We start from the raw sequence: 22,983 nt of genomic DNA on the forward strand, positions 1-22,983 counted from the left end.
GCTCCGGTTCGCTACTACTGAGTGGTAATTCCATGATTCCGAAAGAACGAATCCTTCAGCAGAATGAAATGATCAAATCTCGTAAAAGAACCGAATTACCGAGTTACGCGTAGATCCAAGTTAACAGGTTTTATATTATACTAGCTGCAAGCAACTGTTGTTGCCGGGTCCTAATTCAAAACCTGGATTTAAAAAAAAAGAGAGAGAGAGAGAAGAATGTAATTATTCCATCACCTAGGTATTTATTTTCTGCTGTTATCTAAATCTACATAGCCAATATGTAATGTTGGTTGCATACAAACTAGGCATTCTTAGAAATCGCCGGGAATATACATACATTTTGAATTCTCGCAAATTCCCCCGAGCTAAAAATCGAAAAGGGCTTCGTACATGGTTAGATCTGGTGAAGATGTATCTCTGTACAAAGTATCCGTTTTATGCGAAAAGTTGATGATACACACACTTTACTATTTAAGACGATAAAGTTCAATATATTTACTTTTTTTATCTAGGTACAGCTCAAAAACTATATCCAGTTATAAGCACTATTTAAAATATTTGAAATGTACACTCATGTCCAAAATGATTGTCGCATATCTATAACTGTCTTCTTGTAAGAATATAATTTGATAATGATTTTGCAGAGTACTTTTAATACTGATACTATGTATATAATCGGGAAATGTATATTTGTGGTAAATTTCATAGGAAAGAATTATAAATACGAAAATTAGAATGAGCAAAACAAAACGTTACTAAATGAACAAGAAAGTTTTATTTTCGTTTTATTGTTCTTATTTACTGCTCTTTTGAGATGAAATTTACCACATACATATCTTTGCCGATTATACACATACTAACATTATAAGAAATACCGGGCGAATTCGTTATCAAATTATATTCCTACAATAACATATGTATAGACATGCGATAATAATTTTGGACATGAGTGTACCTAGGCATTGATACATGTACACAGAAATTATCTCATGTACATTCTTAGATACTTCTCTGATTCTTCACGAATAATATACGGTGTATAACATCAACATGGAAATTCTTCTTTTTCATGTTAATGCTCAATGTAGAGTGTTTCAAAACAACGTTTGAGAGGTGATTCCTGACACCAAGATAAGACAAAAAGTATAGAGCAATCTGGGTGTACAAATGCTTCTTTTCGGAGTTATAGGCTGCCGAAAACATGAAAAAATGAACTTTAAGGATTCATAATTCCAAAACTATGAGACCTATCTTAGTCGGATCAAGACTTCATTTAGGAACTAATATGTGCCTTATCCAAAAATTCATGTCTCACAATCCTAAGATACTCACGCAACGATTTTTATAGAAGGAGTTTGGCTACGGGCACATAATTTGAAGTACTCACCAACTACAGCTATAAAAATTGCTGCAGAAGTACCGGAAGATTCTGAAACCTGGATATTTGGATGGGGCACATACCAATTCCTAAGTGAAGTCTTGACCCGACTACGGTAGGTCCCATAGTTTTGGAGCTATGAATCTTTAAAGTTCATTTTTTCAAATTTTCGGCAGCCTATAACTCCGGAAGGAAGCATTTATGCACCCAGATTGGTCTATTCTTTTCGTCCTATTTTGGTGTCGGGAATCGTCTACGAAATTTTGTCGGTGTTGTCTTGAAACACACTGTATATTTAATTCTCTATGCAATGTATCAAACCATAAATAACACCTTTCATGATCAAAGTGGTTTATGCACATTGTTTCTGATTCGACACAGAAAAGAGTAATAGCCTCACATAAAAGACTATGCAGAAATTCGGATTCCATTTTAATCAATAACCCCGTCTCTCATAACCTCAGAGACATTAAAGTTTACTCGATGTCCTTCCATGAAGTGCTGTCACCAGCTAGATGGTGCATGTTCAACTGGACTATGTGTGTTCAGCTAATCATGATATATCGTCGCTTTCTTAAATCAAGTAGCGTCTCGCGATTCTGTGTCTATACTTAAAAATAGAAAGAAAGAAAAAGCTTACCGGAAAAAGGTTCCGTAACCACACGCAGAAAGTGCAAAAACATTAACTAGTCATGTAGCTGTAATATACAGTAATACCACTTTTCTATCTTGTACTAATTTTTGTGGAGCAATGAAAATCTATTACAAATTTTGAAATAATTTATAGACTGTAATTTAATTTCTATCATCTATCTTGGAAATGCCTAGAGGGTTCGTTCCCAAATGAATTTTAGTTCGCCAGATAGACTATAGGCTATAGTGAATAGACGTGTATTGTACCAGAATATAAATAAACTAATATTAGATATACCTAAAAGACAAAGATACATCCATACTGACACTGAGAAGTATAGTATGCTTATTTAATTTTGAATTGACAGAACCTTAGAATGTACATCTGAAATTTCTTCCACTTCAAATAGTTAACTATTGTTTCTTTTAACAGGAACTATTGTGTGGAACTGCATATAATTTATTTTTAACTGCGCACACAATAATTGGTTCCAGTCCAGCCAGCTCTACTCTTGTAGTCCGTACTGAAGGCCAGGTTCCAGGTATTCCAGATTCTTCAGAAATAATGGAAGTAAATTCTACTTTTATAAAACTATTCCTTCATATGTGGCCTGACAATGGATGCCCTCTTCTATATTTTGTAGTCAAGTATCGAACGACCAGCCAAAGTCACTGGACATTAGGTAAGTAATGTGTTAAGGTATAATCACACAATGCCTCAGTTCGTATATATACTCACATATATTTTAGCTATTACGCATATTAAAGATAGCTTAAAAAAGATACACGTCCCAAATTCTCAGAACACTATATTTGAAGATCTTAACATATTTTACTTCACAATTCAAAATTGTACATCTAACAACTAATTATGGCGACTCTCACAATTATATCTTATAAACATTTCCTTGACAACGACTAGCATCACCATAGCAAGCATAAAGAAAAATATATTGATCAACCTATAAATATTACATTTTCTTCTTCTTCTCAGTGGTAGAGCGTTCACCTCTGGTGCTAGGGGTCTCGGGTTCAAACCCTGCTCCCGCCAAGTGAACTTTGTGGTGGACAAACACCGTTTGCGTGGGTTTTCTCGGGGTTCTCCCGTTTCCTCCAACTTTCTTCATTCCACCATTTCATTCATCTCTCATCATCACCGTCTCCTTTAGCCTAACAGGCATAATCGTGGGACGTAAAACTCAAAAATTTCATTTCATTTCATTTCATTTTCTTCTTCTTCTATTTTGTGACTAGTGCTTGAGCACTGCTGCCCTGATTACTAACGAAATGTACAAAATGCAACGTTATCGTTGTAAAGAAAAAACTCCACTGTATTGTTAGTAAACTAACTTATTATCATTCTCGATACGATGAATGATTGCAACGCGCAAGAATGAAGATGTGAAAATGGAATAACTGGTGAGGTAACTGGCGTATACAAGTTATTATTATTACAGGCCGGAATATTTTGGAAGACCATTTTGAGATGAGAATAAATAATCGACTTGACTCGGAACTAATTGTAACATAAATGATTTTAGTGCCAAATTATCCATTATAGTAGGAGTGGCCAACGCGTGGACTGCAGTCTACTAGTCGACCAGCAAGTTGTAAGATGTAACCCTTGGTCTGTATCGATCATTGTTATTGTTTTATGTAACAGATAAGTGGACCAACACTGATTTCTGAAGTGGTAAGTAGCTTTCAATCCTAAAAGAGTTAGATGCCTTTACATTACAGCGTAGCGAGTAACACGGCAGGCCCGAAACAGCCACAGAGGCTCCAGGAGGGGGACATGAATAAGTTAGGGGGGCCAAGTCATTAAAAAATTCACTTACAAATATCTAAATTGTGTTTTTGTATTAATAATAGTGTTTTGTGTTGAGGTCTGGAGGGGTAATGAAAAGTTTAGGGAGGGCAGGTCCCTCTAGTCCCTCTGATTGCGGGCCCGACATACGTTATTCCCATTACATTTGAAAAAATAGCAGTCGTGTAAGTGGTCACGTGATTCAAATGATAGCATTGTTGCAGCGAATGACATACATTTGTGAGAACTACGTAGCCATCCGCTTAGATTCACTGCACTGGATTTACAACAAAACTGCCTTGTCCAGGATTTGCTCATGTCAACCTTCGATTTAAAAAATGTAATTCATACGTTTTTCTAACAACAGATGTTATCCCCATGAGCTTCAATTTTGGAGTTATCCGTCCATATACATAATAGAAATTGCCATGATTGTTCATACACTTCCAAGCATTGTCAGAAATGTAGCACTGCATTTTCACAACACGAAGCAACATTAGCTGCTTTGCAGTGAAACATCCACACGTTAATATGTCGCAAGAACACGACTTTCAATGTTGTCTATCTGTTGTACTACATTACTCCAATAGCGAAATGAAACTCATCGTACGAAGAAGCAAGAAAGTAAACATGTAATATTGATGCTCAATTGTTTTCAGCATCGTCGGTGTAACCAAGTATAGATAGTTAAATTTCCCTCTGATGGTCAGTTTTCTTGCAGAAGTTTTTGCACATTTCGTCTGTTAGGGGGGATAAGGGGTAGTTTATTTCATATTAATAAAAGTTTGTTTCATATATTGAAATGTATGAATATTAATACATTACGAACATTATTATAATCAAGAAACTTTTTTTAAAAAAAATCCAAGCTAGTTTTAGGGATGCGCACGAGACGAGTCGAGACAGAATTTTCCTGACAAAATTCGAGTCGAGACACAGCTCTTCCAATAGAGAACACATTTTTCGAGTCGAGACATCACTTTTACAGCACATTTTCGAGACGAGACAGCCTCAAATCTTGTCTCGTGCGCATCCCTAGCTAGTTTTAAAAAATTGAAAATTGGAATTACATTTTCCGTTTTTTTTTAAACTTGAGACCTGATACAGGGAAACGAATACCATTTTCGAATTCAGCAGGAAAAGAACTTTCAGAATCACCCATTACTTATCAAATTCAGTGTTGGACAGATAATCATTTCTTTTACTCATTCGTATTTCAGATAATATAAAACTTTATTTTTTCATAACTAGTAACATATATATAAATTTCTATATAAACTTCGATGTTTTCTGACAATTGCTGTTTGAATTCAACGTTTGTTCTTCAAATTTAGTATAGCTGAATAATTATGTGATAATCACTATTGGTAAGGAATGATTAGTAAGGAATTTTGTGGTTATATCCACTAATAGTGTGTATCAAGTCTCAAGAAATCTGGATTTCCAAGTATTTATGTATAACTTTAACTGAGACAAAGTGAGAAGGAAAAGACCATACAGTTACAAAATTTAACTGCTAAATAATGATGAAAATATATTCATTTTATGCATGGCTTGAGCCTACAATATCCATGATTGATTGCAGAAAAACTATATTTAGATCTTGTAAAGATGTAATACGATAATTTATAAAAAAAATGAAATAAGTGGAACAATTTTCTGTCTTTGGAATTAGGACAGCAGTCTCAGTTGTTAGAAATTTGTATTTTGTTTCAAATGTTTAAAGTAGATACGAAACAAAATGATCGAAATTGTAATATCATTAAATTATTACCAGATCAAATGATGTGCTATATTCTGAATACATTATAATATCATTATTAAGAATTTCAATATAAATAATTTGATATCCAGTTATGAATTTCGAAAGCTACTTGTGTAGTTTATTTTACGAAGTAACTAGACGTTAAAGGTATCAGAATTCCAATATTTGCCGAGAAATATTTAGCGCCTAATTTCCAAAGAATATTATCTGTTGCCTAAACCACTGATTAGCATTATAAGGGATGAAAATAAATTATCTGTAAACAGAAATTTCCTTTTTCCAAATTATAGTACCCAACACACAATATAATATTGAAGACATGACCTTGATACAAAGACGTAACGAAAACAGTATATCATAAGCACACGTACGCTTCTTAAATTAGGAAGACCCGGGTTCGATTCCCGGCGGGAGCTCATGTGGTTCGCAATTCCACGTTACTCAGTAGGTCCACGTCTCAAATAGCCTCGCTGCTGAAACGGACGCTAAATTCAAAATGCATGCAATGCTTCTTAAATGAAGCTAAGTAAACGTTGTTCTGTAAAACATTTTACGTATGTCAGTAAGTATTCACTCATTTTCCCCATTATTTCTCTGATTTTATAAATTAAGAAATTCATTCTTTAATATGTGTTTGTGATATATACTCACATCATTAGCTTCGTTTAAGAAGTGTAAATGCGCTTAGGATGTACTGTTTTCGTCATACTGAAATTACATCATTATTAGATCGCTTGATTATTAATATACTGTGATTACTATAACAACATCAAATAGTTTTAAGTGCAGATATTTCGGTTCATTTTCAAGGAAACACATAGTATCAAATATTATCAGTATGTACTTGCATTATATTATTATAATGTCCGGAATATACTAAGAAAATCTTACCTGTAGTATTGTTTCTCTTTCCAGTTTCGAATGACCTAAAGCCGCAAAAAGTATTCGTTATATCTGGTCTTTCACCTTCTACAACTTATATCCTACAAATTACTTCTAACAATATGGCTGGATCTTCAACAGCTGAATTTACATTTATAACTTTAACAAAAGATGGAGGTAATGTATTCACTAATATGCCACCTTTCTTCTATATACTTTGTAGTACAAAAAATATAAATCTGGAGTTGTGATAATAATTTTATTATGATTAGATGTATTTATTCAACTTCGTATTTGTTGTCATCTGAAGATAGGTGGATACAACTGGACATTACTACTAATATGTTAGCAATATCTTGGGTTCTTAAGCAATGATCCCTTTGTAACAGTTTAGTTGAATTTAACACCAATTATATCGATCAACATGTATATATATATATTGCATAATGTTTGCTCTGTCTTAGGGTAGAGCTAAAAGATGGAAAACGGGAATTTGGACTTTCCCATCATCTTTTATTATGAACGTTTCTTCTTATATACAGCAGTAATAAATAATACAGATAAGATGTAAGTTCCTCCAGTTATTTTGGTGGTTTGCTGGTGAATTTTTAGGAGCCCAATGACCAAGCGTCTTAGAGCAATAGAAACTAAGGCTCTTGCGGCCAAGGTACAGATAGGTGCTACTCAATGACCAGGAGTCTTAGAAATGGTGATAAATCCAAAGACCAGGCATCCTACGGAGTGGTGAAGTGCTTGCAGAGACCAGACGTCCTAGCAAGAAGGAACTCTCAGAGACAGTGGCGGCGGTTGGACGTTAAAAGTGGGGGGGGCAAGACATGATCTGAATATTTGCATATAAATGTTAGTTTTCCTGCTTGTTTCTAATATTTTGTTTGACGAAAGGTTGTATAACTAATAGGATACTATCTTTTTCAGTTAAAATACCGTATATAATATTTCATATTTTATTAAGTAAATTGACAAGAGCAACGCCAATAGGTAGTAGCCCTTAGTACTCTCAAAGAACGAAAGTGTAAGAAGATATTTGATGCCTTGCTCATAAACATCTTAAAACTCTGTCTGGAAAACTGTGAGATCAGATTATTGAATAACAAATTTACAAAACAAAAAAATAGAAAGGATAATATTAATCATAGTAATAAATAATGATTAGGGGCACGAGTTTTTCGCTCTAAGAGTTTGAAAATTTCGCGTTTCGTTTTTCATATTTCGCGTTTTGTCGCATTTTCCAAATAACTTCTGCAGTTTTTAGCTCTTGTGAAAAAGATATTCCCCACATTTTTATAATTATTCCTTCTATTCGTAGATCACTACAGAAATAAACCATTAATAACCTAAAAACAAAATGCACTGAATATTGCATTTGACATTGTAAATTTCATTTATGGGAAATTATATATATATTTTAAATCAAATGAAAGAAAATTAGTAACTAAACTTACTATGAGTAGGAAAGTTTTGCTGTCTTATGAAACACATAGGGACAAGTTACATTTAAGCATTAAACATAAGCATGTTACACATTTCCACATTTTCCTTCATTGTTGTACGTTTGCCACTTATCACCAGTCCATAGGGGAAAGAAAACTCTCACAATTGGCATTGCTTGTTGGAAGCCATATATATGTGAGTGCGTTTACAACAAACTTCAAACAATCATCACTTCAGAACTTTTGTCTATTCAAAATATTCATTACACTGTACTTTCCAGACGAATCACTTGTGAAGTGTTCATAGGGTACTTTGTAAAACTCCAAATGCGCTACTTCATAATCAGATGCTTTCATTTTTTTTAAATGAAGGCCAAGCTTTAAAAAAAAAAACTTCCTTAACGTAACAATGTCCGGTTCACTGCCACATGCAATTACACAAGGATCAAATAGCTTTCCCAAAGCATCATATACTTCTAGTTTTGGAGTCTTCTCTTTGCGAAGAAAGCTTCAAGGATGAACTTTAAGCACATTTTTAAAAAGTCACATTCCACACTAGCCCCTTTTCACTTCGTAACAAACGTAAGTGTGCTTTAGTTTTTCCACCGAAGAGGTCCTGCAACATGTTCTCTATCCGAATTACCCAAAGTGCACCGTTCATGCCACGTACTACCATTCCGACAGCGGAAAACTGGTGTTTCCAAATTAATGAAAACGTATGTTTAAAATTTCGCATTATATCGCGAACTGTTAGAAATTTCGTGCAAAGCTGCCAATTTCGAGTTTTATCGCGCAACAGAAAACAACGAAAATCCACATAGAATATCACAAAACGTCAAGAAACTGAAAATTACTTAATTCTGACGCATTTCATTTTGTCGCCCAATGAGAAAAACTCTTGCCTCTAATAATGATGTTTGTTTTGCAAAAATTATATTGAAACAGGGATTACTGAACAACTTAATTTTTAATTCCACACATGCTATTAAATGTATATTATTACTCTGAAAGACAGTAAATACTACAAGCATATGCTACGACATTTAAAGAAATATTTGGTTTTGCAACTTCCCGAAACATGTTCGTTGCCATTAGGTGCAGTTTTAATTTTGTTGGAGCACATCAAAACACAACAATACTTAGAATCACTCCCTACTCCAGTTATACAAAATAACACTAAAACCTAGAATTATGTTGAATTCACTAAATTTAATTGTATATACACTGGTACACCTCTAACTCACCACTTCATTCACACATTACCTACAAAACAATGGAAAAGGTAGGAGTTGTTTCTTATTACACTTTTCCTCCCTTATTTTAGAAAGAAAAGACATTTTAGGAACTGTCAATTTTTGTGCAATTAAAAAATAACTTGTGAAAGACTTTTTCTTTTGCGAAATGTTCTCTGAATTAGTTTCAAAGCGGCTGACTAAGATATCGAGCACTTGTAAGAAGTAAAAGTATGCTGAAATTGTTGTGCTCCAATAGGTTAATTTTAGGATTATTTTCTGTGGCAATTGAAACGCAATTCCTGTAGTTTTCTTTACTCCACGGGAAGACAACCAATACCTACTCACGGAACGGCAAATATATGGCACAATTTTTTCTATGAACCAGTAATACATACAAAAACTTTACATTTCTAAATGAAACTATATACATTAATGGGTTACTTCAAAAAAGTGGGGAGGGGGCAACTGCCCCCCTTTGCCCTCCCCCTAATCGCCGCCCATGCTCAGAGACCAGGCATTCTAGAAAGCGGTGGATGATCAATCGGTAGAGATTGACGCCTTTTGAAGTGTTCTGGTTCGTTTTATCCAGAAATATTGCTGATTGCTTGAATTTCGTTACTTGCCGATTATTGGCGATGGTTCATGACATCTTCATTATTGGTGTCATCTGAAGTGTGTTTATAGCCAGCATGTGGTTGGGTGCACGTGTAGAACCTTGAAATATATATAGACATTAAGTTAGTGAGACTGAAAGGTCCGTTTTGATATCTCTTGGGAAACAAGTTCGCAACGCTACTCAGAGGTAGTCAAACAGGCTGTGGTACCCAGACATCAGGAGGTTGTGTTTTTAATATAGTTGCATGAAATGCACGATGGATAATATGCAATTTCGAGTGATTTTCTTTCCGAGTCCAAACTGAGACATTCTGCACAGCAAGCTCCAAGAAACATTAATGATGCATTTGAACCCAAAGTGGTGAAAGAACGCATAATTTGCCATCAATTTCTCAAATTTTGTTCCGATATTGCAAAATAAGCCCCGTGGATACCGACCAACGTCGTGTCTGGACGAGCTCCCCAGGAACAAAGTGTAAACAGACACTCAGAAAAGTATTCGCGCTATTACAGACGAGTTAGGCATACACGACACCACTATCGTTTGGCGACTCAGTGCAATCAGTAAGGTGGAAAGACAATTTCTTAATAACATCTCCACCCACAGAAGGTGTTCTTACTGGTATGGTGGTCTATAGTGATCCACCATGTCTTTCTCAGATGAAATGAAACCATCACTGCATATAGTTACATGCTGAACTCCATTTAATGGAGCGCAAACTTGTCCACAAGCCTCCAGCAATGGTCAACAGACATAATGTTCTCTTGTTGGACACCAATTCTGGCCCTTATAACGCACAATGGACAATGTAGGCTCTCCATGAGTCGCAGTATGAAACCTTTCCTTATCCATCGTATTTCCCTAATATTTCTCCCAGTAACTACAAACTCTTAAAGCATCTTAATTACTTCTTGGGAAGGAATACTTTCGCTGAAGATAAGGCGATGTAGCGTACGATTGAGGGCTTCTTCAATATGCACACTCCAGATTTCTTTCACCACGGAATTCAATCGTTTGCTGGGCGATGACAAGAGCGTATGGTTGCAGATGGCAAATATTATGATTAACAAGGTAGTGTAGTATTTTTTTCGCCATTGAAAATGATGGGTCTAGGATGGGCATTTCATTTGCATCTATTTAATAGCTGCTGTTGTAGTACACAACGCAACTTCGAAATATTATCAGCAATTAAGATACAACATGAAAACATCTTGTGTATGAAGAAGTTACATTTAAGCAAACATAAAAACTATTTGTCTAGCTGTCTTCTCCATAAACTTAAATTGAAGTGACGCAAAGCCGATATTGGAATTTATATTTGGAAAAGAAGGAAAAAAGCATGAAACGAAAAAGAACCTTAAAATCATGGATTAAGTTTGTAAATTACAATGTTTTATATTTTTGAAATGTACTTTTAGAAATGAAGAAACATTTCAGTAATGTAACATTCTAAGATATACATGGAAGTGTTGTTTCTAAAAAAATACTCATTGTTGGTCAGAGAGTCAAGAAAGCGTCTGTTGTCACTATTATCTAACAAGTTAGCTCAAAAATGAGAAACTTCTAGGGAACATTAGCTATTTTAGGTTGTAGAAGTTACTATATATATTAATATAACTTTTATCATTCTTTTTCTGTACAATTTCTAATATGAAACTAAGTTTTAATGCCCATCATCTAGACACATCTAAATAAAAAAAATATTGTAACTCTAGCATTAAACCATAGCTTCACCTGGAATCTAAGGGAAGCATTCCTGTATCTTTACCTGTGGCATTAGTCCACAGCATGTAAAGACAGATCTCACATACCAGAGACAACCCTTGGATATCAAAAAGATATTAGTCTCGAAATTTCCACGGGATGTACCACTTTTGCCGGTGAACGTCCTGCGGAAATCTAGATACGTGTTTACGTACCGAAAACGGGACGTTATGAAGAATTCTTGTGGGAGATTTTTGTGCTCTTTACGAAATGAACATAGGACGAATTTTCGACATCCAAATATTATCTCGTGGCAGGTATATGGCATTGAAATCTCATGGATATTTTCATTATCTTTAGTTTCGACTGAGAATCTAAAATTACCAGGACACTTCCCGTCTCGTGAACATGTGCTATGTAGGACGTTTTCTACTTATGGTATATCATTTAGATACAATTCAGATACATAAGAAGAACATAGTTTGAGATATTTGGTAACAGTTTACCATTGCATTTCGTTTTACTACTTACAGAACCTCCTCCGCCTGAACTAGTAACTGTGGAGCAACGAACAAAATCTTTCTATATGGATGTTAGAATTATAGTACCTTTCGTACTTTCAACGCTTGCTTTACTTGGAACATCAATCGCTGCCTTGTTTTATTGGAGAAGTAGTAAGTACTGTTTAATATGATTGTATTATTTATTTTTAATATTTAATACGTGATATTAACTTTTCTGATCTTTTTGAGTATATTTCTGCATACTTGTAGCTTGAAGATTTTAAAAGGCTGCCTAGCATTGTCGTAAGTATTGTATAGTAATCATCAAACGAAAATTGCATATGTAGTTCAAGAACTCCATATTTAGTTTTCGTCATAGACAGTACCACCACTCACAGATTACATGCTACAAATTGAAAAGTTTCCATGCGGCATGGTTCTCCGCTAATCTGCTTGCATTAAATGGCATATATTATTTTTATATTGTACATCATATCCTCCTTTACCTTTAACCATACCTTCTACCACGCTTTTTCAGGGGCCAATGGAGGCTCCTGAGGGAAGTCACATTGATAAAAACTACAATTTTGTCGCTACGACCTAAAAGGAGAAAGTTATCTAATACCATAATTACTGTAAACAACAATTAAGATATTTACCTTTAACTTTTGGTAAACCATTTTTAAGGAGTTTGGTTGAGAAAAACTTGTTTATATATTTTCGTTGTCTGTCTATGTGTCCGTCCGTCCGAGAGATAAAAACTCGCAGGAACTACCATCAGTTTGACAAGGATGTAAAGTGTCAAAAATTAGGAATCAAATTCGCCGGTCAAGTATAGTAATTAACTATTACCGGTTTTCCCGTTCATCACTGCAGAACAAAAACAGTAATACCGGTAGATAGAAAGAAAAGGTTCCTGCAATCGAATAAATTTCCCAAGAATTTATTTCATCTCCATCCTTAAAACTCTACCGAAAACCGGAAGTGGTAGAAATTCACTACTGCTTTCGGTTTCAATATTTCATCTACGTAGAACAAAAATGATAAGAGATAACAAGAAGCGTTTATAAATGATTTATCGTTCTAAGAATAGGTACCATCTTGTCTCTTAACCTTCTTTTCAAATCGGAAGTGCTATAAGTCAAACCACTTTCAGTTTTAAAGTTGATCGCTAGACAGTAAAAGGGGTAGTAGATAGCGAGAAATTGTTTTCTACAATCAATTAATTGTCACAAGAATGTATTAGGTCTCTTCTCTAGTATTTCTATCGAAGCTGAAAGTGATAGAAATATACCACCACTTTTGGTTTCAATATTTAAAAAATATCACACCATAGAAACCAAACTCTTCCACAGATGTATACATGATACTGTTACTTGTTAATTCTGTTAGTTGTGTTATGTTAACCTCATTGTGTTGACGATGATGTAGTTTCTACTATCCAATTTCTTCTTAAAATAGTATACTACTGGCAAAAGGGATAATAAACATTTTCTGTGTTGAAGATTATTAAGATTTCATCATATTGTATAATGTTACAATTAGTACAATTACAATTAGTGCATTATAGGACAGAGTTTCTCAGACTGTTCTTCAAGCGAGGACCACCTTTATTAAAACATTCTGCGGGTCATCCTACTGTGTACTTATATTTTTGAAACAGTGTCAATTAAAACTGAATTAACCTTATATTGGTATTAATAGAAGTATACACACATTTTTTTATTAATTGGAAGCCATCGAGAATATTTTAGAATAACATATCTACATAAAATATTATAAATTGTATAAGTTTTACCCTATTATATAATGTATACCTCTATCTCTTTGAGATTCTCAGCTATGGTGTGTGATACACAATTCACTAGAATTTTATTTTTAAACGTTTTTTTAAATGTGATGTTCAATATGAGCACACCAGAAGGATAGACCTCAAGTACCATTAGTTGCCCACGGACAACGGTTTCGGTAACGCTGTTTTAAGCGATTAAGCATTGTAATTTAAAATATATATATATATATATATATATATATATATATATATATATATATATGTTGATGTAAATATATATATTTAATCTTGTCTTTGTTTCAGAAAACGCACATGGTCATTTAAATGAGCTCCACGAGTCACAATTATCAGCCACTTTGGATAATAAACAAAATGCTGTACAAAGAGAACAATATTATGCTTCTATAAACAAATTGGGACCTGCTTCTGAGAAGGTACCAGGTACTGTTACTATGATTCTAAAACATAGTTCTATTTACTGTTAGTATTAACTAGAAAATTAGTTTTCACCAAGTGCAGCTAGTCAATAACGTTTCGTAATCGAAGAGTCCATGAGAAAATCGATTTTTAATACAATAAACAACAACTTCAACATCTTGTATAGCTTGCATGGGTGCAGCTATATCAATGTATCTAACACTGAACTTTTGTATCATTCTTTTAAAAAAAATATTTACCCGAGTTATATGATATAATAAGAAGTGTTTATGACTCATATAAAATCCAAACTGTGTCCACATGTATTCTGCGTCGAGTCTCAAGCTCGCGAACAACAAACAAGTTCATTTACAATACTAGATATGTCACATGCTAAATATAGTACTAAGTACATAGTAGATAATTTACATTATATATAGATATCACCAGGGGTGTAGTGGAACCAGAGTGGAACCATTCTCCGGCACAGCTTTTGAGCTCTGTATAGAATCAAAAAGTACTTTCTTTTTTATTTCAAGGGAGATTAAATTAAAAATTAAAAACGTACTTATACAGAAGAGTTCAAAATTATGTTTTGTGTTTATGCTTAAATTGTGTTTTTGGTTACTTATTTCCAAACATAAAATGTTTTTCCCCCTCTTTTGTCCACTGACTAGTGTATGTCTTTGGTTCACAAGTTCCGGGTCCAATTCCGGATGGAGAGCATCGAACACACTACAGTAATATCACTTTTAAACTATAAATATCGTCTTAGGTAACCTAATCTCTGACAGAGAACGTAAATACAAAATTAATAATCATGGCGTGTCTTGAGATAACAACGTAGAGGAGCATATGGACAAAGTATTCATAATTAAAAGCATCTCTAACCGTTATAATAATTTGCTGCGTTGCATGTTGCATGTATTGTGTTAATAGTTTAAGAAACAGCATACCTGGCAATTGTAGTGTATGAGACAACAGAACTTTCGAGTCGAATACATATGCCGTTAATGTATATTCGTGAAATTGATGGAGAATCTGTGGAAAGACATTGGGGCTTATGAATCTTCCAGCATACAGCAAAATTCTTGAAAATCATAGTGAATATTCCGATTTTCACTTCAGAAACTGAAGAATATAAAAGCTTAAAGAAATGCCATAACTCAAAATCGTCTCAGTACAATAGTTATAGTGGTCAATAGAGGAAAAAATGGTGAAGACTAGATTTCAATAGAGTTATTGACAAATTGGCTGTCCAGAACAGAAATGAAATGGACCATTTGTTATGAATGAATATTCTTTATTATGTATAAGTATATAGGGTTACTTAAATTGATTTTATCGTTTTGCTTATTTAGAATATTGAAAATACTAACCGACTATAGAAATCACATTTTCTAACGGCTTTGAACTACCGAAAATTTATGTCATGAAACGCCACTGCTAAAATATGATCTGTTTATTTTATTTATTTTATATTTCAGCCAATGTGTTTGAAACTTTTTTTTTATCAGGTAACAACATGCGTCTTTTTATAAGAACGCATAAAATATTGTCATATGGACAGGTTAAAGACACAGTTGTAAAAGTCACTTTTTTTTAGAAAGAAAGAGACAGAAAAAAAAGATCTAAATAAGTCAACCCAATAACAGAAAATGTACATCAGAGCTTCATTCAACTGACAATAGGTGGCAGTGGATGTACTTGTGATAAAAGAAGCAGCTGTTGTTTCCGAATTATTACAGTACTTTTGAGTTATTTTTTAGGAAACAAAGAAAATGTGACTTACACTTTTTAATATTAACCCGTCCATGTATTCAGAAAGATCAAAATATACAAAGTAAGGAAACTTTCACTAAATAGGAATTTTTTATGCCGTTGGTGAGAAATTGGAATCAGAAAACTTGCGAACACTGCTTCAATATGGCCACGAGCTTCTCAGATCTTCCTCCTCTTCTACAGTTATGGAATCTATAGTCACATGTATCTACCATTGATGAAAGTATTTGCAGCGTCTTATTTTACTGAATTTGTATGTTGAAGGTAATATATGTATATTTAATAAAACTATCTATTAAATCTTATACTAATGAATTTTACACTCATACTTTTATTATAGGAATGAAACTATATCTTATAGTGCGTACTGCAAATATAACATAGAATAGTGTATATGCAGTTTATTCATGTAAAGTATGCTATTTTCTTTTGTCGATGACTACATGAGTTGTAATTGTCTCCATATTTCTTTCTTGCTTTGTTGTAGAAAATCCGGAGGATATCTCCCCCTACGCTACTTTTCATATAGCAGAACCCGTGAATCATCAAAACAGCACACTTCTTCACAGTTTTATCTATCACGAACAATCTCTTTCAGATGTATGTGATTCTCCCCCTACAAAAGTAAGTATAATCAACAACTTTACGTGTTGATAGTAGAAAATTTAGGACTAAGTATGTTTTAGCTTAAGAAAGAAACCAATGTATCTTTGGTAATGTAAACATACAAATATGATTGTATTTAACTTGAATTCAGCTAGGTACTGATATATCATAACTATTTGCCAACTTTTCTAGAATAAACTGGAATTTCTAGAAATCAAATTTTGTCTCCCTTAAATTTCTTCCGAAATGGTAATTTGCAGTACATAAAGTGTTAAAATATACCCATATTACAAAGTGTGTTTTGTTAATGCAGTAGTTCCCAACCTTGGCGACTCCCTTCGTAAACTGTGCATACTTGATGTCCCTCTACTCCCTGCTCATTGCCCCCTATACATACTCTTTATCTGATAACATCTGTGATTTCAGATAGAGCATTGAATAATAATAATAATAATAATAATAATAATAATAATAATAATAATAATAATAATAATAATAATAATAATAATAATAATAATAATAATAATAGGTGATGATATTATTATCACCAATTTATATTTATTAAATTTTCATCCTTCGTTTAATTTTCTCTTAAAAATCAATCACAGGAATAGTATATACCGTACGGAATCGATTAAACTCATTCAGTTTGGATCCAAAATTGGGATGGTGATTGAACTTTAGAAACTTACTACACATATAATAGTTGTGAAATATTTTTGTTCCTGCGTTACTGACCATCAGAGTTGGGATTGGAATTAATGAAAAGACATTACAGTGTATATATAATATTACATGTTGTTAATGAAACTCATACATAGCAAACTATTGACCAAACTTGGCATGATTATAGATCTCAATGAGCTCAATATGCATATGAAATATTGTGGTGCACGGATCTTTGGCTCCCGAGTGATAGACCGTCAAACTTGGGTTTGTATTTAGTGAAATCAAAAAATTTCATTAAATCACGATCGACAAAACACATTCAATCTTGAGCACTTGACACAGTGGTAGATGTTGACAAGCTTTGTATAAATTCGAGCATATTTTGAAATATTATAGTGTCCAGACTTTAGTTTTCGAGTTCTAGACCATCGGATTGCGTTTCAACTCTGCGAAATGTAGAAAATTTCACTAACGTAACACGTGATTGATGAACTCAACCGATCTTGATTAAAATTTTAATTATGATAGAACCTTACAAGGTACTACACATATGAAATAATATGCTATGCAAACCTTTGGTAGACAATCAGAGTTGGAGTTGAACGTAATGAAAGGATATAGCCTACTTCGCATGCTATTGATGTAACTCATCCAATCCTGATCAAACTTGGCATGGTGATAGACCTCAACGAGTTAAATATGCATAACATATATTATGCTTTAAAGACCGTTGGTTCTCGAGTTATTGAGCATCAAACACGGATTTTGATTCAGTGAAATCAAGAAATTTCACTAAATGGTGATCAAGAAAACTCATCCGACAGTGACCAAACTTGGTATGGTAAACTACTTTGACGATCCTAGCACGCGTACTAGCATATGAAATATTATGGTGTGTAGGAATTTGGTTGCCGAGTTATTGATCATTACAATTGAGTTTGGATCAAGTGAAATCAAGAAATTTCACTAAATGGTGATCGAGAAAACTCATCCGATAGTGACCAAACTTAGTATGGTAAAATACTTTGACGATCCTAGCACGCGTACTAGCATAATATGAATTATTATGATGTGTAGATATTTCATTTCCGAATTATTGATCATTACAATTGAGTTTGGATCAAGTGAAATCAAGAAATTTCAGTAAAACGAATTTCAGAACAAATACAACTTTTGAAGCTTCTAGAAACACCAGTTTGAGAAATATGATAATGAATGTGTCAGTACAGGGGCGTAAATAAGGGCCCCGTAGACCCGCGTTGCTGGGGGACAATCCACCATGGGGCCCCAAATCGTGAAGTAGGACGTAGAGAAGGGGCCCCACTCCACGTAGTCTGCCGGGTGGCCCACAAGCCCTTAGTTACGCCGCTGTGTCAGTAAGTTGGGTTATTTATTAATTCTATTCATAATTACTTATATCCATTTTACAAATTGCATTCCAGTATTTGCCTTCTTTCAACACTCAAACTTGCTTTCAAACTCAGATTACACATAAACCTACACGTAGAGTGGAAAATTTTTGATACTTTTGGCCGGCATAACAAAGATTTTATTAAAGAGATTATATACAGGTCTATGTTGATTATCAGATTAATGTTTATTACAGTGTAACACTTAGATATACATTTACAGAAATATCTTTGTCAAAGTTTTAAAACGAATCTCAAGAAAATAAATTAATAAAGTTTAATTTTAATCGTAGTGTTTGGATGTCCACATGTCTGACATTGCCGTTCTGTAGAATGGATTCAACTCCTCTAGCTAAAAAGTCTTGCGGGAAAGACTACCGTTAATAAATTGCTCCTAAAGAAAGAAGTTATTGTCTCATATTATTCTGAGCAATTTTCTTTCGATCAATATCTTGGACCAAATTATCTCTGAACATTTGGTTGTGCAATTTATCAATAGATCATATGCCAAAATTTTAAGACTATACTCGAAGGGTCGAAACTAATCTAGATAATTTTTTGAGTTAATTATAATTTACTTAAGTTCAATTTTTAATTAAATTCTAAATTAATTTATATTAAATCATTTTATTTCGTTCTCTTCAATCTGCATGGTACAATTTTATTTTTAAGATTTATTTTCTTCTTTATTAATATTTTGATTTTCTTTTTCAGTTTTAGTTCTTGTTTACTTAATGTAAATCTCGTTCTTATTGTTCGTCTTCCTATGGTCCATTTTGGAAACTGATATTACAGCAGCAATATCAGATTTATAAATTTCAAGTGAGTCTAGTAAAATTTAGTTAATTATTGTGTTTGAATATGCGTACATAAATCACGTCATTGAAAAAGTAACTAGTGCGGAGAAGTGTTCTTTGATGTTACTTTTAGTTTCCTGAATAGAATTAAGTTGAGTTGATTTTGAGTTTAACGTCCCTTTCAGCAGCGAGGCTATGTGCAACGGGATCTACTGATTAATGTGGAATCCGAACCACATGAGCTTCCGCTGGGAATCGAACCCGTGTCTTCCATGCCAAAGGCGCGTACGCTAACCTCTTAGTCACGAAGGAGCTCCTGAATAGAATTGAATGAATGATTTTTGGATACCACAATAGACTAATGGGTTTATCCATAACATGTGCAAAAATTATTCAGTTCCGTATAGATGAGAGAAAGTTTCATCGAAAAATATACCTTGCATCAAATAGCGTTTGATGACGTGATTGTATAAGTCTTTAAGAAATATGTTTACTAAGTTACTGTATCGAGGAAATTATTGATTTTCTATTATAAAGCATTGGCTTAAGTATTGTATTTTGTTTTCTTTATTAACTTCCGAACTCAAAGCTTCCATAATAATTGATTGTATATGTTTAATATTTGCATAGCTTTTGCATTTCAAATTTCATTCTGGCTGGTAATAGTAGTTCTGTTTAAACGTACCTGCTTTGTCACTCACAGAACGAGAACAGTCTTTCAGCAGCTAGTAGGGTGTCTATGTGGATTCGCTATACATATTTTTCAGTTTTTAAAATAAGGCTACAAAGAAGAAAACAAAGAATTGTATTAAAAGGAGAATTATCATTTTAAACCTCAAGCGTAGAACGAAATGGCTGCATGTAATGATAAATGGCCACAAGATATTCTGAGATCATTCTGAAGAGGTTCAGATCAGGGTGTGAGGTTCGATAAAAGTATTTTGAAATAAAAATGTATTACACAAAACATGATAAGACTGATATTAATGGAAAGAACTCGTTAAAAGAAACAAATTAATGTTTTTTACTTGTCTCATGGGATACAAAGGGTGTGAAAATAAAAAAAAAACATATGAGCAAAATATTAGCAAAACAAGAATCACTTTATAAATTGAAGTTAAATCAAGATATAAATATGTGAATTATCAGTTTTTCGTGACCTTTAAGTGTTTGTGGAATTTCACATTACCACTGATAAGATGATTTTTCCTTAGATGTTGCAAAATATTGAGTAGGATTCACTCGTAGTCTCATTACTAAGGTACACCCATGTCCAAAATGATTGTCGCATATCTATAACTGTCTTCTTGTAAGAATATAATTTGATAATGATTTTGCAGGGTACTTATAATACTGACGCTATGTGTATAATCGGGAAATGTATATTTGTGGTAAATTTCGTAGGAAAAGAATTATAAATACGAAAATTAGAATGAGTAAAACAAAATGTTGCTAAATGGACAAGAAAGATTTTTGTTTTATTGTTCTTATTTACTACTCTTTTGACATGAAACTTGCCACATACATGTATTTGCCGATTATACACATACTAACTTTATAAGAAATACCGGGCGAATTTGTTATTAAATTACATTCCTACAACAACACATTTATAGACATGCGACAATAATTTTGGACATGAGTGTACATATGCTTTCAGTACTTATGATCGCACTTTGAGTTCAACGTCTGCGATGAACCTCGAGTAATGGTTAGGCTCGCACGTTAATACAGACTTCATTCTTCCTAACGGTGTTCTATCAGGACGTAGAACAAAGATCAAAATCATAATGAAAAGAGACAGAAAGAGCTGCTGTGTATTCATGTTACACTTAAACTGTGTATATCCTTAACCTTCAGGTGCTCGCGTGCACTGACGCTACACCAACACTCGCGTTTCGCTATTTTCATCGACCTAGGTTTTTTAGCAATTATTACAACTCAATATGTCCCCATGACATCAATAATGGGGGCAGTGCTATCCGTTATATTCATAGTTAACTAAAGAAAGCCTGACCGCCGCACAGATTTAATCCAGCACATTAGGATCAGGCATGTATTTTTTTAAAAACAGTCATTCATAAAAGTATTGACAAAGGAAGATGTCATTCATAAAATATTAAATGTCCTGAAAACGGACATGGTGGCTCAATAGTGAACAACTAAGCTCTGATACGAAGGCTTGATGTTTCGATCCCTCACTACAAGACCTTGCAGTGGACAACGCCCTGCCCGTAGGTTTTCACATTTTCTCTGATATTCTCATTTCACTTAATTACGACGTATATATTTATAATCATTCACTTCATTAATCACCCGTCTTCTTTAGCTTAAAGAGCATAATCGTGCAACGAAAAACTAGAAATTTCGTTTCAACTATTGTTCTGTACTGACTCTTTGAAAAGTTGTTTCTTAAAATTAAGTTCAGTTGGGTGCCACCGCTCAGAATGGAAACTGAAATCTGTATATGAAACTTGTAGTCAAGATTTGCAGTCAGTGTACAGAATTTCGTAAAGAACTCGTTCTACCGTTTGCATGGAATTAATACCGAAATTTGCTTTAGTCCTATGTTAGATACATCATTTTTAACTACAGTACCCATAACTTTTACTAATATATTATCCAGTGTGCTACTCAAGTTTACTCTCTGAATCTGAAACAGTTACAGAGGACACATACATACAGAATAGGTTTTAGGGTACGAGGGAGTTCAATCATGTAAATTTATATTGATTCAGGGCATTAACATTTTTAAATTCATGTATTTTCATATAGTAAATTTATATTTTTCCATAACATCTTGTAGAAAGGGAAAACTGATCTGCAAACGCCACTTTTTATACGATCCTAATTGAATTAATTTATTATGTTCGTCTATGCAATGTTGTTTGCATTACGCTACAGGTAAATAGGATACAGAAAAACTTTTATATTTCATACACACAAGTAAAATTTTTGTTAAAGTATACAATTTTGAAGCGTAATATATTAATAAAATCATTTCTTTTTATGTTTAATTTAGCATTCAAAACCCACAAGACGAAGGAAAGGTCGAAGAAAGGTAGACTTTGGAAGCGAGGACTATGACACAATGGGTTCAGACTCAGATCAGGAACCATCAAAATCAAATTGTACCACTTCCAGTAAAGAGTGGGAATCTGCAAGTAAACGGGGTAAGCTTTTCTTTAACTATTGTTTCTTTTTTATTCTCCCTTTTTTAATATAAAATATGTATTTATCATCATCATAGGTATTTGCCATTATCGGTAGGTCACTTGCCGCAACTGTAAAACTTTCATGCACCACTGTCTTCAACTGACTTTTCTTTGGCTCCACATATGATTATTCTGTTTTAATACTGCCTATTAGTTGTAGCCCTCTTCGCTTCCTCCCTCTTTTTCCTGCCATCGTACCTTTCAGCATGATCTTCATGAACAGTTCCTTCCCAGCCAATAGCCCAACCGTTTCTCTTCCTGTTTTCAATTACATCCAGAATTATTATTTTGTGCCCCCATCATTTCTAATACTCTCTCATCC

At 33.7% G+C, this 22,983-nt stretch overlaps 1 protein-coding gene across 5 annotated transcripts in view; it reads left to right on the forward strand.

Annotated features, from left to right (window-relative positions):
* The window catches only part of LOC145673227 (cell adhesion molecule Dscam2-like), a 510,467-nt gene that overhangs the window by 469,428 nt on the left and 18,056 nt on the right, over positions 1-22,983 (forward strand). For 2 of the 5 annotated variants that reach the window (XM_081742719.1, XM_081742720.1), the window contains exons 24-29: positions 2,445-2,694; positions 6,499-6,642; positions 12,005-12,145; positions 14,070-14,207; positions 16,453-16,589; positions 22,469-22,619. In XM_081742719.1, the coding sequence (XP_081598845.1) occupies positions 2,445-2,694; positions 6,499-6,642; positions 12,005-12,145; positions 14,070-14,207; positions 16,453-16,589; positions 22,469-22,619 (961 nt within the window). Of the gene's footprint in view, positions 1-2,444; positions 2,695-6,498; positions 6,643-12,004; positions 12,146-14,069; positions 14,208-16,452; positions 16,590-19,363; positions 19,472-22,468; positions 22,620-22,983 lie in introns of those variants that run through there. The other 3 variants (XR_014128732.1, XR_014128733.1, XR_014128734.1) reach the window with 3 other exon arrangements.

Source organism: Thermobia domestica, chromosome 16 (genome assembly GCF_964235325.1).
Source record: "Thermobia domestica chromosome 16, izTheDome1.hap1.1, whole genome shotgun sequence".
In the NCBI taxonomy this organism is placed as follows: Eukaryota; Metazoa; Arthropoda; class Insecta; order Zygentoma; family Lepismatidae; genus Thermobia; species Thermobia domestica.